The sequence below is a fragment of the Mugil cephalus genome, chromosome 21, assembly GCF_022458985.1.
Source record: "Mugil cephalus isolate CIBA_MC_2020 chromosome 21, CIBA_Mcephalus_1.1, whole genome shotgun sequence".
Taxonomy (NCBI): domain Eukaryota; kingdom Metazoa; phylum Chordata; class Actinopteri; order Mugiliformes; family Mugilidae; genus Mugil; species Mugil cephalus.
The window spans coordinates 377,501-393,664 of NC_061790.1; the positions used below are offsets into that span (position 1 = coordinate 377,501).

Consider the following 16,164-nt stretch of genomic DNA (forward strand, 5'->3'; position numbering starts at 1 on the left):
AACAGTGATAATATATAAAAACTAATGAACGAATAACTGAGACAGATTCAGTTCAACCACAATATAAAAGAAGATTAAAGATGGAGGCCGTGTTGTGTCAGCAGGGGGCGCCGTGACGACCGCAGACATGGACACCACCACATCCATCAAGATGACCACGCTGGCCATCCAGAACCTGTTCAGCTACGTGGAGGAGGAGAACCTGACGGCCCTGAAGGCCCATCTGGACCGCTTCAAGGAGGTGGACGGACGCAGCGACGTACGTAAGGGGAGAGGGGGGGGGTCTGTATGAGGTGTTGTTGTCGCTGACCTGTGTTGTCCTGATCCTGGTCCTGGTCCTGGTCCTGGTTCTGATCCTGGTATTGGTCCTGGTCCTGGTCCAGGTGGGTCAGACTCCTCTGATGCTGGCGGCGGAGCAGGGCAGTCTGGAGATCGTTCAGGAGCTCATCAGGAGAGGAGCCAACGTCAACCTGGACGACGTGGTGAGGCTAATGGAGGAGGTGCTGTTGCCGTGGTGACGCCGTTGGGAGATGCTGTTGCCGTGGTAACCCCCCCTGTCCCCCGTCTCTAGGACTGCTGGTCAGCTCTGATCTCTGCAGCCAAAGAGGGTCATGTGGACGTGGTAAAGGAGCTACTGGAGAACAGCGCCTACATCGAGCACCGGGACATGGTGGGAGCAAAGGATCATGGGACATGGAGGCTGTATACAGAGTAGAACACACACAGCAGAGGGACATGGTGGGAGCAAAGGATCATGGGACATGGAGGCTGTATACAGAGTAGAACACACACAGCAGAGGGACATGGTGGGAGCAAAGGATCATGGGACATGGAGGCTGTATACAGAGTAGAACACACACAGCAGAGGGACATGGTGGGAGCAAAGGATCATGGGACATGGAGGCTGTATACAGAGTAGAACACACACAGCAGAGGGACATGGTGGGAGCAAAGGATCATGGGACATGGAGGCTGTATACAGAGTAGAACACACAGATGCACATGAGAACGTTCAGTTTAGAGAATATATATTATTTCTTTTTAATTTATTTGTCATCAGGGAATATGTGTTGTTTTTTATAAATATGTGTTATTATCTATAAATATGTGTTATTTTTTATAAATATGTGTTATTATTTGTGAATATGTGTTATTTTTTATAAATATGTGTTATTATTTGTGAATATGTGTTATTATTTGTGAATATGTGTTATTTTTTATAAATATGTGTTATTATTTGTGAATATGTGTTATTTTTTATAAATATGTGTTATTATCTATAAATATGTGTTATTTTTTATAAATATGTGTTATTATTTGTGAACTTGTGTTATTTTTTATAAATATGTGTTATTTTTTATAAATATGTGTTGTTGTTTGTGAATATGTGTCATTATTTATTCGTTGTCAGGGGGGCTGGACGGCTCTGACCTGGGCGTCTTATAAAGGACGAGTGGAAGTTACTAAACTGCTGCTGGAGCACGGAGCCAACCCCAACACTACCGGACAGGTAAACCCCCCCCCCCCCTCCCCCCCACAGACCCCAACACTACCGGACAGGTAACCCCCCCCCAACACTACCGGACAGGTAACCCCCCCCCCCCCAACACTACAGGACAGGTAACCCCCCCCCCACACCCCCCCCCCCCCCCCCAGACCCCCCCAGACCCCAACACTACCGGACAGGTAACCCCCCCCCAGCACTACAGGACAGGTAACCCCCCCCCCCAGCACTAACCCCCCCCCCCCCCCCCCCCCCCCCCCCCCCCCCCCTCTGCAGCAGTACAGTGTGTATCCGATCATCTGGGCGTCAGGACGAGGACACAGTGACATCGTGAAGCTGCTGCTGAACAACGGAGCCAAAGTCAACTGTTCTGACAAGGTAACACAACACGATAACACAACACGATAACACAACATGATAACACAACACGATAACACAACATGGTAACACAACATGGTAACACAACACAACATGATAACACAACATGATAAAGTCTCAGTGTGGTGTTATATCAAGTGTTTTGTGTGCTGATCACAACAGTCCAATCACCCATTAACCGTTAGCATGCTAACAGTTAGCGCTGTGTGCTGTGATGGCTGTTAGCATGCTAAAAGTTAGCGCTGTGATGGCTGTTAGCGTGCCAACAGTTAGCGCTGTGTGCTGTGATGGCTGTTAGCATGCTAAGAGTTAGCGCTGTGTGCTGTGATGGCTGTTAGCGCTGTGTGCTGTGATGGCTGTTAGCATGCTAACAGTTAGCGCTGTGTGCTGTGATGGCTGTTAGGGCTGTGTGCTGTGATGGCTGTTAGTATGCTAACAGTTAGCGCTGTGTGCTGTGATGGCTGTTAGCATGCTAACAGTTAGTGCTGTGATGTTCTGTGATGGCTGTTAGCATGCTAACAGTTAGCGCTGTGTGCTGTGATGTTAGCATGCTAACAGCTAGCGCTGTGTGCTGTGATGGCTGTTAGCATGCTAACAGTTAGCGCTGTGATGTGCTGTGATGGCTGTTAGCATGCTAACAGTTAGCGCTGTGTGCTGTGATGGCTGTTAGCATGCTAACAGTTAGCGCTGTGTGCTGTGATGGCTGTTAGCATGCTAACAGTTAGCGCTGTGTGCTGTGATGGCTGTTAGCATGCTAACAGTTAGCGCTGTGTATTCTGATGGCTGTTAGCATGCTAACAGTTAGCGCTGTGTGCTGTGATGGCTGTTAGGGCTGTGTGCTGTGATGGCTGTTAGTATGCTAACAGTTAGCGCTGTGTGCTGTGATGGCTGTTAGCATGCTAACAGTTAGTGCTGTGATGTTCTGTGATGGCTGTTAGCATGCTAACAGTTAGCGCTGTGTGCTGTGATGTTAGCATGCTAACAGCTAGCGCTGTGTGCTGTGATGGCTGTTAGCATGCTAACAGTTAGCGCTGTGATGTGCTGTGATGGCTGTTAGCATGCTAACAGTTAGCGCTGTGTGCTGTGATGGCTGTTAGCATGCTAACAGTTAGCGCTGTGTGCTGTGATGGCTGTTAGCATGCTAACAGTTAGCGCTGTGTGCTGTGATGGCTGTTAGCATGCTAACAGTTAGCGCTGTGTATTCTGATGGCTGTTAGCATGCTAACAGTTAGCGCTGTGTGCTGTGATGGCTGTTAGCGCTGTGTGCTGTGATGGCTGTTAGCATGCTAACAGTTAGCGCTGTGTGCTGTGATGGCTGTTAGCGCTGTGTGCTGTGATGGCTGTTAGCATGCTAACAGTTAGCGCTGTGTGCTGTGATGGCTGTTAGCATGCTAACAGTTAGCGCTGTGTATTCTGATGGCTGTTAGCATGCTAACAGTTAGCGCTGTGTGCTGTGATGGCTGTTAGCGCTGTGTGCTGTGATGGCTGGGGGGTCAATGACCTCCTGAAGCTCAGAGACAGGAGCGATTTTAGCCTGAACACAAAGTGGAGCCTGTTTTTAAACAAGAAGTCGCAGTTTGACCAGTTTGTAGTGATTGTGTGTCTGTAGTGATGTGTTGTTACTGTGTGTGTGCGTCAGTACGGGACCACTCCTCTGATCTGGGCCTCCAGGAAGGGGCACTACGACTGTGTGATGCACCTACTGGAGAACGGAGCTGACGTCGACCAGGAGGGGGCGGTAAGACGCCGCAGCACTACCTCACCCCTAAACCCTGACCTCCATCACACCTCTGACCTCTGACCTCTGACCTCAGAACTCCATGACGGCTCTGATCGTGGCGGTGAGGGGGGGCTACACGGCGGTGGTGAAGGAGTTGCTGAAGAGGAACCCCAACGTCAACATGACGGATAAAGACGGCAACACCGCTCTGATGATAGCAGCGAAGGAGGGCTACACCGAGATAGTCCAGGACCTGCTGGACGCAGGGACATACGTCAACATCCCTGACAGGGTGAGACACCGTCACCGTGACGACGATGACGATGATGCTGATGATGCTGATGATGCTGATGATGGTGATGATGGTGATGATGATGATGATGTTTGTTCCAGAGTGGAGACACAGTGCTGATCGGAGCTGTGAGAGGAGGACATGTGGAGATAGTCAGAGCTCTGCTGCACAAATACGCCGACATAGACATTCGAGGACAGGTGAGACATTAGAGGACAGGTGAGACATGATGAGAGGACAGGTGAGACATGATGAGAGGACAGGTGGTTGACGTGTCTGTGTGTCTCCAGGACAATAAGACAGCTCTGTATTGGGCCGTGGAGAAAGGAAACGCCACCATGGTCAGAGACATCCTCCAGTGTAACCCAGACACTGAGACCTGCACCAAGGTGAGACACGGCCGGGGGGGGGGGGGGTGAAGTGGACATCATGTCTTCATGTCTTCATGTCCTCCCTCAGGATGGAGAGACTCCTCTGATTAAAGCCACTAAGATGAGGAACATTGAGATCGTGGAGCTGCTGCTGGACAAAGGAGCCAAGGTGTCTGCTGTGGACAAGGTGAGACATCAGAGGACAGGGGAGACGTCAGAGGACAGATATGACATTAGAGGACAGATATGACATCAGAGGACAGATATGACATTAGAGGACAGGGGAGACATCAGAGGACAGGGGAGACATCAGGGGACAGATATGACATTAGAGGACAGGGGAGACGTCAGAGGACAGGTGTCAGGAATGGTCTCAGTCCTGTTGTGTCCTGGCTTTCAACAGAAGGGGGACACTCCCCTCCACATCGCCATCCGGGGGCGGAGCCGGCGTCTGGCCGAGCTGTTGCTAAGGAACCCTAAAGATGGCCGCCTGCTGTACCGGCCCAACAAGGCCGGGGAGACGCCCTACAACGTGGACTGCAGCCACCAGAAGAGCATCCTCACCCAGATCTTTGGAGCCCGTAGGCCCTCTGACCTTTGACCTCTACCCCCCCCCCCCCACTCACCTACAGCAGCTTAACTCTCACCTGTTGGCTCCTCCCCCCCACAGGACACCTGTCCCCCTCGGAGACGGACGGAGACATGCTGGGCTACGACCTGTACAGCTCGGCGCTGGCGGACATCCTGAGCGAGCCCACCATGCAGCCCCCCATCTGTGTGGGCCTGTACGCCCAGTGGGGCAGCGGGAAGTCCTTCCTCCTCAAGAAGCTGGAGGGTAACACACACTCACTACGATGTACACACCTGCATGTACACACCACCATGTACACACCTGCGTGTTTTAACCCCCCAGATGAGATGAAGACCTTCGCGGGCCAGCAGATAGACCCGTTGTTCCAGTTCTCGTGGCTGGTAGTCTTCCTGTCCCTGCTGGTCTGTGGTTCTGTTGCGGTGGTTCTGGGGTTCTCCGTGGACCCCCGTCTCTCCATGTCGGTGTCTCTCAGTCTGCTGGCTCTGCTCTACCTCTTCTTTGGTGAGACCTCGTCCTGCTGCAGGTCAGGGTGTCCTCCCGGGGGGTCCTAACCCTGTGGTGTGTCCTGTAGTGGTGGTGTACTTCGGGGGCCGTAGGGAGGGCGACAGCTGGACGTGGGCGTGGCTTCTCAGCACCCGCCTGGCGCGTCACATGGGCTACCTGGAGCTGCTGCTGAGGCTGATGTTCGTCAACCCCCCGGAGCTCCCGGAGCAGGGCAGCAGGGCCCTCCCCGTCAGGTACGCGTCCCCCCTGCACCTGGTCCCCCCTAGACCACCTGGTCCCCGTCAGGTACGCCTCCCCGTCAGGTACGCGTCCCCCCTGCACCTGGTCCCCGTCAGGTACGCGTCCCCCCTACACCTGGTCCCCGTCAGGTACGCGTCCCCCCTAGACCACCTGGTCCCCGTCAGGTACCCGTCCCCCCTGCACCTGGTCCCCCCTAGACCACCTGGTCCCCGTCAGGTACCGCCTCCCCTCTGGTACCGTCCCCTGCAGGTCCCCCCCCACCTGGTCCGTAGGTCCCCCCTAGACCACCTGGTCCCCGTCAGGTACGCGTCCCCCCTGCACCTATTCCCTGTCAGGTACGCGTCCCCCCCTAGACCTGGTCCCCCCTACACCTGGTCCCCGTCAGGTACCTGTCCCCCCTACACCTGGCCCCCCCTAGACCACCTGGTCCCGTCAGGTACGCGTCCCCCCTAGACCTGGTCCCCGTCAGGTACCCGTCCCTCCTACACCTGGTCCCCGTCAGGTACGCGTCCCCCCTGCACCTAGTCCCCGTCAGGTACCTGTCCCCCCTACACCTGACCACGGTCCCTGTCAGGTACGCGTCCCCCCTAGACCTGGTCCCCCCTTCACCTGGTCCCCGTCAGGTACGCGTCCCCCCTAGACCACCTGGTCCCCGTCAGGTACCCGTCCCGTCCCTAGACCTGGTCCCCGTCAGGTACGCGTCCCCCCTACACCTGGTCCCCCCTAGACCACCTGGTCCCCGTCAGGTACCCGCCCCCCCTACACCTGGTCCCCCCTAGAACACTGTCCCGTCAGAGCTCCCCTGCATCTGTCCCGTCAAGGTACCCCCTACACCTATATGCACCTTCACTAGTCCCGTCTAGACTGGTCCCTCCTGTCCCTGGTCCCCGTCAGTTATCCGTCCCCCTAGACCTGGTCCCCGTCAGACCCGTCCCCCTAGTCCCCTGGTCCCCGTCCAGGTCCGTTCCCCCTACACCTGTCCCCCTGTCACTGGTCCCCGTAGGGGACCGTCCCCTACACTGGTCTCCCAGATGACCCAGATCACTGTCTGTCCTATGAAGTCGCATTAGACATCATTAATTATACCACATAGCCACCTGTCCTCTGTCGAGTCTTCTACGCGATGTCCTGTCCTCGGTAAAGTCCAGTTCACGACTACAACGCCGACCAGGTCAGGGGGGAGACTCCAGCTGAATGATCGCACGTTGTCGACGCTGTGAAGGGAGTTCGGTTCCGCCACGGTCTCAGAGTTAAGCGGGGGAACTAGGTAAAGACCAGTCCGCACAAGTCAGACCAGTCCAGGTATCCAGACTAACAGCTGGCTGTCAGGAAGAGGGAGGGACGTGCTGCGTGCCGTCCTTCGTCCTCTTCGTCCTGGTCCTGGCCTGCCTGGTGTCCGGCATGGCGCTGCTGGCCGTCTTCAGGGTGGACAGCGAGAACCAGACGGTGAAGGGGGTCCTGGTGGCGGTGGGTAGCGTGGTGGGTCTGGCTCTGGTCCTGAACTGCAGGACCTGGTGGCAGGTGACGGACTCGGTGCTGAACTCCCAGAGGAAGAGGCTCCACAGCGCCGCCAACAGGATGCACAAACTGAAGAGTGAGGGCTTCATGAAGGTGAGGACGGTCCAGGTCTTGGACCAGCTGACCCCTGAGACAAGCTCTAACCTGGCTGCCGGTTTCTCTGCTCCACCAGGTCCTGAAGACCGAGGTGGAGCTGATGGCGCGGATGGCGAAGACCATCGACGGGTTCACGCAGCATCAGACCAGGCTGGCGGTCGTCATCGACGGGCTGGACTCCTGTGAACAGGACAAGGTCCTCCAGATGCTGGACACGGTGAGTCCACGTGACGGACACGTCTTTCTTTGACAGGACCGGGTGCTGAGGTCCAGTGTCGCCCCCTGCAGGTCCGGGTTCTGTTCTCCAAGGGCCCCTTCATCTCCATCTTCGCCAGCGACCCCCACATCATCATCAAAGCCATCAACCAGAACCTGAACAGCGTCCTCAGAGACTCCAACATCAACGGACACGACTACATGAGGAACATCGACCTGCGTACTTCCTCCACTGCCGCTTCCTCAACGCCGAGGACGTATGCTGCCGGCCCAAACGGGGACCCCCCCCCCCAAGAGGGAAACATGAGCCACTACGAGAGGTGATGATTGATGATTGATATGATCTGGATTGATTGATTGATTGATTGATTGATTGATTGATTGATTGATTTATGGTTGATTGATTCATTGGTTGATGGTTGATTGATTGATTGATTGATTGATGGTTGATTGATTCATTGGTTGATGGTTGATTGATTGATTGATTGATTGATTGATTGATTGATTGATTTATGGTTGATTGATTCATTGGTTGATGGTTGATTGATTGATTGATTGATTGATTGATGGTTGATTGATTGATTGGTTGATGACTTGGTTGAGTTGATTGATTGGATTGATGATTGATTGTGATTGATTGTGATTGATTGATTGATTGATTGATTATTGATTGATTGATTTGATGTTGATTGATTGATGTTGATTGATTGGATTGATTGATTGATTGATTGGTTGATGTTGATGCTATGGGTTGTTGGTTGAGTGAATTTGATTGGATTAGAATTGTTGATTGATTCAGATTGTTGATTGATTGATATGGTTGTTGGATGAGATTGAGTGATGCTGTTGATGATTGATTGTGTGTTGTGTTTGTTATTGGTGGTTAGGAATGACTCTGATGTCTGTCTGTTCTCTGTGTCTCGGACTGTCTGCTCTGGTTGCAGGACGTCAGGACACCTACTCTGTCTCTGTCTCTGTCTCCGTGGTGCGTTCAGGACACCTACTCTGTCTTTGTCTCTGTCTCCGTGGTGCGTTCAGGACACCTACTCCCGGCGGCGTCAGGCCCAGCGCTCGGTGACTCGTCAGATGTCCTTCGACCTGACGAAGCTGATGGTGACGGAGGACTGGTTCAGTGACATCAGCCCTCAGACCATGAGGAGGCTGCTCAACATCGTCTCTGTCACAGGTCAGCCCCTCCACCAGGACCAGAACCTGGACCAGAACCTGGACCTGGACCGGGGCCTGGACCAGGGCCTGGACCAGAACCTGGACCTGGACCAGAACCAGACCTAGAATTATAATTAGAATTAGAACCAGAACTAGAACCAGGACCTGTAACAGTCCCTTCCTGTCTGGGTCCAGGTCGGCTGCTGAGAGCCAATCAGATCAGTTTCAACTGGGACCGGCTGGCGTCCTGGATCAACCTGACGGAGCAGTGGCCCTACAGGACGTCCTGGCTCATCCTGTACCTGGAGGAGACGGACGGCATCCCTGACCAGGCCACACTGAAGACCATCTACGAGAGGTCAGAGGACATCCTGCTGTCCTACCTGCTGTCCTTGCTATTGTCCTAGCTGTCCTCTAGCTCATGTGTGACGTCTGTCCTCAGAGTGTCCAAGAACATCCCCACCACTAAGGACGTGGAGCCTCTGCTGGAGATCGATGGGGACATTCGTAGCTTCGAGGTCTTTCTGTCTTCCCGGACCCCCGTCCTCACAGCCAGGGACATCCGCACCTTCCTGCCCTGCACCGTCAACCTGGACCCCAAACTCAGAGAGATCATCGCAGGTAAGGGGGACACCTGGGGGACACCTGAGACACAAAGAGACATGGGGACATGCTGGGACATCCGTCTAATCCAGCTGTCTGTCTCCAGATGTGCGTGCGGCCCGGGAGCAGATGAATCTGGGCGGAGTCTCGTTCCCGGCCGTCCCCCTACAGGAGGCTCCGCCCCGCCCCACCTCCGTCTACAGCCAGGTGTCCTCGGCGTGCTCGCCCTCCGCCTCCTTCAGTGGACCCTTCCACCCTCCTCCTGGGGGGGCCGTGATGTCCCCTCAGACCCACAGCAGCTACTACAGCGGCATGGCCGGCCCCCAGCATCCCTTCTACAACAGGGTGAGTACAGGCCCCGCCCACACAATAGGACACGCCTGCAGGAGACACACCTGGAGGAGACACACCTGAGACACACAGGAGACTGTCCCTTTCTTAAATAAACAGTATACACACATGACACACTGAGACATACCTGAGACACTGAGACATACCTGAGACACCTGTTGGAGGCAGGTAACGCTGTCCTGGCCCCGCCCCCTCATCACATGTTTCTCATCATTTGTTTCATTTCAGTTGTTCAGTGAATCTCTGCTCTGCTGTTAGCTCCATGCTAATGCTAACGCGTTTTAAACATCAGGACTGTAGATGTTGTCTGTGCTGAATCCGTCCTCCAGGACCAGGTCTCGGCTCTAGAACCTTTATGACAGGCATCACCCTGGTCCGTGGCAGGACCCAGTGACGGTTCTTCCCGGACCCGTTCAAATTCTAGTATTAACCATTTAAGACCTGAACATCCGTCTGCGCACACGAAGAAGCTGGCAGTGTTTGAACTACTGTGACTCACCGTGGACAGAGTGTGGCTGAACACTGGGAAACAAGCCGCCGTTACGTAAAGATGGCGCCGCTGTCGGCTCCAGGAAGAGGAGCTGGTCGAGTCATACGAAGTCACGAAGGTCTGAGACAAAAACACAAGCTCCCAGTGTTCAGCCACACTTTGAATATAATAGTGCAAACAGCTGTGAGTTACGGTGATTTAACGCAGGGGGGCTTTGACGGGTCGCCAGCGATCAGGCTTCACAGGGTTAATAAAAGATAAATCAGTCGTGATCTCATTGATACGTCAGGAGCATCATCAGTGGCCAATCGACTGTAGTTGTATAAGTTCAGACTTATTGTTATGTTAAAAGTTTAGGCTTTTACTTTGAAAACACTTGAAATTTGACGATAGATGATATAGAAAGTGGGTACGTTGCTGTAACTGCAGCGCTCTGATTTATGAGAACGTGTCCTGGACTTAACGCTGCAGAGATTCACTTTTTGATTTCACTGTTTTCACGTTGAATCGCCTCCATGAACTTTATTTTGGTTTTCTGCCCCCCCACCCTCAGCCATATTTCCCCCACCACCTTTACCAGCTGCCACGCCCCCTAGTGGCCTCCTTCCCTCCACTCCTTCATCCACGCCCGCCTCCTAGAGGCCGAGACGCCGCCACACCTGTAAGTACCACCTGGACCCGAGCTCACGTCCAATCAGATGTCAGGAAGCTAATGTTATCAGACTGCTGCTCTCTACTTCCTCCTCCTCCTCTTCTTCTTCTTCTTCTTCTTCTTCTTCATGTGTCCTGATGTCTGATCATTTTCACTCTGTCTGTCTTCCTGTTGTTCATGTCCCTCGTCCGTCTGCAGTTTAAGACTTCATCTTTGAAAAGGAAGCAGGTACCGAACTTCCTCTAACATGACTCCTCCCTCCCTCCCTCCCTCCCTTCCTTCCTTCCTCCTTTCCTCCCTCCCTCCCTCCCTCCCTACCTCCCTTCCTTCCTCCCTCCCTTCCTTCCTTCCTCCCTTCCTCCCTCCCTTCCTTCCTACCTCCCTTCCTTCCTCCCTCCCTTCCTTCCTTCCTCCCTTCCTCCCTCCCTTCCTTCCTTCCTCCCTTCCTTCCTCCCTTCCTTCCTTCTTCCTTCCTTCTTCCTTCCTTCCTTTGTTCCTTCCTTCCCTCCTGATCTTAATGTCCTAACCTCTTGTCTGCGTCGTGTTCACTCTTTCATTTTATTTCATCCATCAGGTTGTAGCATCACGTTAGTAGCATGTAGCATGCTAGCAGGGTTAGCTTAGAAAATGAAACTGTGACGACGTTGTGGACATGAGACAAACTCCTACAACTCCCAGCATGCAGTTTGCCTTTAGTAGGTTTAGTACCCCCCCCCCCCCCCCCCCCCCCCCCCATGATTAATGTGATTAGTGAAGCATCTGCAGCAGAACGACTGTGAACGTGTCTCAGTTTGTCCAAGTAGCGTTAGCGTTAGCACCAGCTGATCCGGTAGTGACAGGCAGCAGAACCAACCCATAAAGATGGAAGACGCTAAACAGCACGTTGGTCCTCTCCATGGGACATTTGAGGACAAAGACACCAAGAGGGACCAGTGGAGACACATAAAGTATCATCACAGTTTTCTTTTCCAGCTTCAAACAGCACATGAACCAAGCCAAGCATACGTTAGTCGGGGATTCTGCTAGCACTTGGGCTAACGCGGCTAACAGCTGGAGACAAACCAAGACAAACCAAGACAAAGACAAGCTGCAAATGCTGCTGCTAATATGTGTCCACTCCTGCAGCCACTGTTCACTGGGAGACACTGTTCTCAATAAGAAGCGTCAGCTCTGCTCTGGTTGGACAATGTCCACAAGTTAGTTTGTCTCCGTAGCAACAGGGACACGTTCATGTGGACACATGGTGGACAAAGAAAGACACAAAAAGTTTCAAAAAGTTTGTGTATATATTCCGTCTGGTTCCCTTCTTTAATTCTGATTAATGAGCTGAATGTGATTAAAGCTTGTAATGGTGACAGCTCTGCTCCTTCGTTTGTTCCGTTGTGAGTTTGTGACGTTTGTTGTGTTTGTCTTCAGGGCTCCGCCTCCGTTGTGTCCGCGGCCCCGCCCCTCCTCCTCAGCTCCATGACGACGGAGGCTGTTTGTGAGCGCGTGCGTCAGATCGAAGGCATCGACCAGAGCATGATGGGACAGTACGGCGCCACCATCAGGAAGGTCGTGACGCTGCGCTGCACCAACACAGAGTCACGACCGCTTCTCTTTATCGTCTCTGACCAGAAACGTGTTCGTTCTGTTTCCAGGCCAACGTCAACGGCAGAGTTCTGTCCCAGTGCAACATCGACGAACTCAAGAAAGAGATGAACATGAACTTTGGAGACTGGCAACTGTTCAGAGCCACGGTCAGTTATACACACGCTAGCAGGGTTAGCATTTATACCTACAGACTCTTAGCCTAGCAGGGTTAGCATTTATAGCTACAGACTCTTAGCCTAGCAGGCTAGCAGGGTTGGCATTTATAGCTACAGACTCTTAGCCTAGCAGGCTAGCAGGGTTGGCATTTATACCTACAGACTCTTAGCCTAGCAGGCTAGCAGGGTTAGCATTTATACCTACAGACTCTTAGCCTAGCAGGGTTAGCATTTATACCTACAGACTCTTGGCCTAGCAGGCTAGCAGGGTTAGCCTTTATACCTACAGACTCTTAGCCTAGCAGGCTAGCAGGGTTAGCATTTATACCTACAGACTCTTAGCCTAGCAGGCTAGCAGGGTTAGCATTTATACCTACAGACTCTTAGCCTAGCAGGGTTAGCATTTATACCTACAGACTGTTGGCCTAGCAGGGTTAGCATTTATAGCTACATACTCTTGGCCTAGCAGGTTTAGCATTTATAGCTACAGACTCTTAGCCTAGCAGGGTTAGCATTTATACCTACAGACTCTTAGCCTAGCAGGCTAGCAGGGTTAGCATTTATACCTACAGACTCTTGGCCTAGCGGGTTTAGCATTTATAGCTACAGACTCTTAGCGTAGCAGGGTTAGCATTTATACCTACAGACTCTTAGCCTAGCAGGCTAGCAGGGTTAGCATTTATACCTACAGACTCTTGGCCTAGCGGGTTTAGCATTTATAGCTACACACTCTTAGCCTTGCAGGGTTAGCATTTATACCTACAGACTCTTAGCCTAGCAGGCTAGCAGGGTTAGCATTTATACCTACAGACTCTTAGCCTTGCAGGGTTAGCATTTATAGCTACAGACTCTTAGCCTTGCAGGGTTAGCATTTATAGCTACACACTCTTAGCCTTGCAGGGTTAGCAGGTTTAGCATTTATAGCTACAGACTCTTAGCCTTGCAGGGTTAGCGCTTCCTGTTGGCCAATGTTGGTGCTTCCGGTTCTATTGATGCATGAATGAACGACTCGTTCCCTCTGAAGGTTCTGGACTTGCGCCACATCGAGAGCCAGGTGTTACACGAGGAAGCTGCCAGTGAGCAAGGCAGCATTGTTGGCGGTCACATGGAGGCCGGGAGGCGAGTGGTGGCTCCGCCCCACGCCGGTGCCGCTAACACTGACGCTTCACCGATGTACAGCTTCAACCTGAGCTTCGAAGAGCTGAGCACGGTGGGACTGGACGAGGGCCCGCGACACGGAAACACGGCGTGGACGGTACTAGCCTAGCACGCTAGCAGGGTTAGCATGTAAAGCCGCAGGGGCCGTATTCCTAAAGATTCAGAGAGTTGCTCCTAGCGGCCAAGAAAATGAATCTTTTTATGCTACGCTAGGAGCTAAATGAGAGGATCCTTTATTAGGATCTGTAGGAACGGGCCCTGGTTCTGTTAGCCTAGCACAGCTAACGTTAGCTGTACCCCTGCTCTCTGTCCACAGGGTGGCGCTCACCGGACCGCCAGTATGACCAGCCTCAACTCACAGGAGTCGTCCAACGACATCTCCCGTCTGACGGACAAGCAGCAGGACGAGTACCGCAGCGCCTACCAGGAGTACATCGCCCAGATGGCCCAGCTGGAGATGGGGGGCGGGGGCGAGAAGCCGGTCCAGCCTCAGCCGGGTCAGTTCATGACGCCTCCGTCTGAGGACAAGAGCAAGGACGGCCCCGAACAGGACGGACGCAAGCCCTTCAACAAGAGGCCCGGGGGCAAGCTGGCGGCGGACGCCCCCGACTTCACCCCCACCGCTGAGGCCCTGGACCCCATCACCGAGGAGGACGAGAACCACGGGTCCTCCAAGTCTCTGCTGACCCGCAAGGCGTCCGCCGAAAGAGGGGGGCTGTTCCAGGGGGCGGCCGACCTGAAGCTGAAGGCCGGCGGCGGCGGCCTGCGCTACCAGAAGCTGACCAGCGACGACGAGGAGTCCGAGGAGTCCGATAACGCCCCCCTGCTGAAGGACGGCAAGAAGGCGGCGGAGGCCAAACCGGGCGGCGGCTCCCTGGCGCTGAAGGGGAAGGACTACCTGTCCGACGCCACGCTGGACAAGAAGGACTCCTCCGACTCGGGCGTGCGGTCCAACGAGAGCTCCCCCAACCACTCGCTGCAGGACGAGGAGGCGGACCTGTCCCAGCTGGAGCGGGCCAACCTGATCGAGCTGGACGAGGAGGGCGTGGCCAGGAAGCGCGGCGGCGTTCCCAGCAGCCTCAGCGGCCTCCAGGACCCGGCCGTGACCCGCATGTCCATCTGCTCCGAGGACCAGTGCAGCCTCCTGGCCAGCAGCCCCGAGGACAGCTGGCCCCCGTCCAAGACCTACAACCTGAACCGCACGTTGAGCAACGTCACCCTCAACAACAACACCAACGCCCAGCAGGGAGACCGCCCCCGCCCGCCCCCAGAGGGCTCCACCTCCTCCTCCTCCTCCTCCACCACCTCCTCCAGGCCGGGGCCCAACAACGAGAACGTCCGGGTGGTCCACCTGAAGAGGGGCCTGAAGCCCGGGGACCCCCCCGAGGTCTGCGCCGTGTCCTCCGACACCGTCACCTTTGGGGAGGAGCGCGAGAGCATCCTGTGACGAGGAGCGTCCACCAGGGGGCGCCCCCCCCCTTTAGTTTTTAACCCTCAGACCTGATTTTAAAAGAGTTACCATGGAAACCATCATAGTGTGACACGTGGACGTTTATTCTGCTTTATTTTACATGAATATTTGAATCATAAACAGCAGAGGTTGATTCACGTCTGACCTTTAACCCTGGGGGGGGGGGGGGGGGGGGTAGATGTTCTAAGACGTAGGAAACTATTCGGTGTTAGAATATGAGCTGGAAATATCACTAAAAGAAAACAAAAACAAAGAAATTCACACGTTTGTCAGATATGAAAGAATAAAATAATAAAAGAATAAATAAATCAGGTCCTGAGGGTTAAACAGTTTTAAGGAGGAGACGAGGAGACGACCGAGGGTCCAGTAGGAGGCGCTCTCCTAGGAGGGGGGTTTACATGCATGTGTTAGTTTATAGATGAAACTCTGAGTGTTGTTGTTGTTGTTGTTGTTGTTGTGTCAGTAACAGTGACTCAGATTATTATTGATGGAGTTGGAACCAACCTCCTCCTCCTCTCCTCTCTTCCTCCTCCTCCTCCTCCTCCTCTCCTCTTCCTCTCCTCCTCCTCCTCCTCTCCTTTCCTCTTCCTCTCCTCTCCTCTCTTCCTCTTCCTCTCCTTTCCTCCTCCTCCTCCTCCTCTCCTCCTCTCCTCCTCTCCTTTCCTCATCCTCCTCCTCCTCCCTGCCTCCTCTCCTCCTCCTCTCCCTCCTCTTCTCCTCCTCCTCCTCCTCCTCCTCCTCCTTCCTCTTCCTCTCCTCTCCTCCTCCTCCCCCTCCTCCTCCTCTCCTCCTCCTCCTCTTCCTCCTCCTTTCCTCCTCCTCCCCTCCTCCTCCTCTCCTCCTCTCCTCTCCTCCTCCTCCTCCTCCTCCTCCTCCTCTCCTAATAATCTGAGTCCAGTCTTGTAGTCGTATCGTTAGTTTCCATCATGTGGAGAAAATAATCTGCTGTTATTAATAATATTAATAATAATTATGAACTGAAACGAGAGAAGAAAACACTTCATTAGAATGATTGATGAAAACAATCGACAAACTAAACTAAACTAAATTAAATGAAACTAAGTGAAACTACATTAACCTGCCTGTTTGTGAT

General features: G+C 53.5%; 1 protein-coding gene across 1 annotated transcript in view; it reads left to right on the forward strand.

Annotated features, from left to right (window-relative positions):
- The window catches only part of kidins220b (kinase D-interacting substrate 220b), a 17,153-nt gene extending 1,492 nt beyond the window's left edge, over positions 1 to 15,661 (forward strand). Inside the window, exons 2-32 of the mRNA XM_047574357.1 lie at positions 105 to 259; positions 384 to 482; positions 572 to 670; positions 1,412 to 1,510; positions 1,781 to 1,882; positions 3,522 to 3,620; positions 3,697 to 3,894; positions 3,996 to 4,094; positions 4,185 to 4,283; positions 4,354 to 4,452; positions 4,669 to 4,846; positions 4,936 to 5,100; positions 5,179 to 5,358; positions 5,429 to 5,594; positions 5,697 to 5,903; positions 5,987 to 6,224; positions 6,280 to 6,422; positions 6,512 to 6,647; positions 6,931 to 7,212; positions 7,292 to 7,432; positions 7,504 to 7,751; positions 8,427 to 8,617; positions 8,794 to 8,956; positions 9,041 to 9,219; positions 9,308 to 9,546; positions 10,596 to 10,703; positions 10,893 to 10,922; positions 12,111 to 12,248; positions 12,335 to 12,433; positions 13,467 to 13,697; positions 13,917 to 15,661. Coding sequence (XP_047430313.1) covers positions 128 to 259; positions 384 to 482; positions 572 to 670; positions 1,412 to 1,510; positions 1,781 to 1,882; positions 3,522 to 3,620; positions 3,697 to 3,894; positions 3,996 to 4,094; positions 4,185 to 4,283; positions 4,354 to 4,452; positions 4,669 to 4,846; positions 4,936 to 5,100; positions 5,179 to 5,358; positions 5,429 to 5,594; positions 5,697 to 5,903; positions 5,987 to 6,224; positions 6,280 to 6,422; positions 6,512 to 6,647; positions 6,931 to 7,212; positions 7,292 to 7,432; positions 7,504 to 7,751; positions 8,427 to 8,617; positions 8,794 to 8,956; positions 9,041 to 9,219; positions 9,308 to 9,546; positions 10,596 to 10,703; positions 10,893 to 10,922; positions 12,111 to 12,248; positions 12,335 to 12,433; positions 13,467 to 13,697; positions 13,917 to 15,047 — 5,718 coding nt within the window. The 5' untranslated portion in view covers positions 105 to 127 and the 3' untranslated portion in view covers positions 15,048 to 15,661. The remainder of the gene's footprint in view (positions 1 to 104; positions 260 to 383; positions 483 to 571; positions 671 to 1,411; positions 1,511 to 1,780; positions 1,883 to 3,521; positions 3,621 to 3,696; positions 3,895 to 3,995; positions 4,095 to 4,184; positions 4,284 to 4,353; positions 4,453 to 4,668; positions 4,847 to 4,935; positions 5,101 to 5,178; positions 5,359 to 5,428; positions 5,595 to 5,696; positions 5,904 to 5,986; positions 6,225 to 6,279; positions 6,423 to 6,511; positions 6,648 to 6,930; positions 7,213 to 7,291; positions 7,433 to 7,503; positions 7,752 to 8,426; positions 8,618 to 8,793; positions 8,957 to 9,040; positions 9,220 to 9,307; positions 9,547 to 10,595; positions 10,704 to 10,892; positions 10,923 to 12,110; positions 12,249 to 12,334; positions 12,434 to 13,466; positions 13,698 to 13,916) is intronic.
- The last annotated feature ends 503 nt before the right edge of the window (positions 15,662 to 16,164 follow it).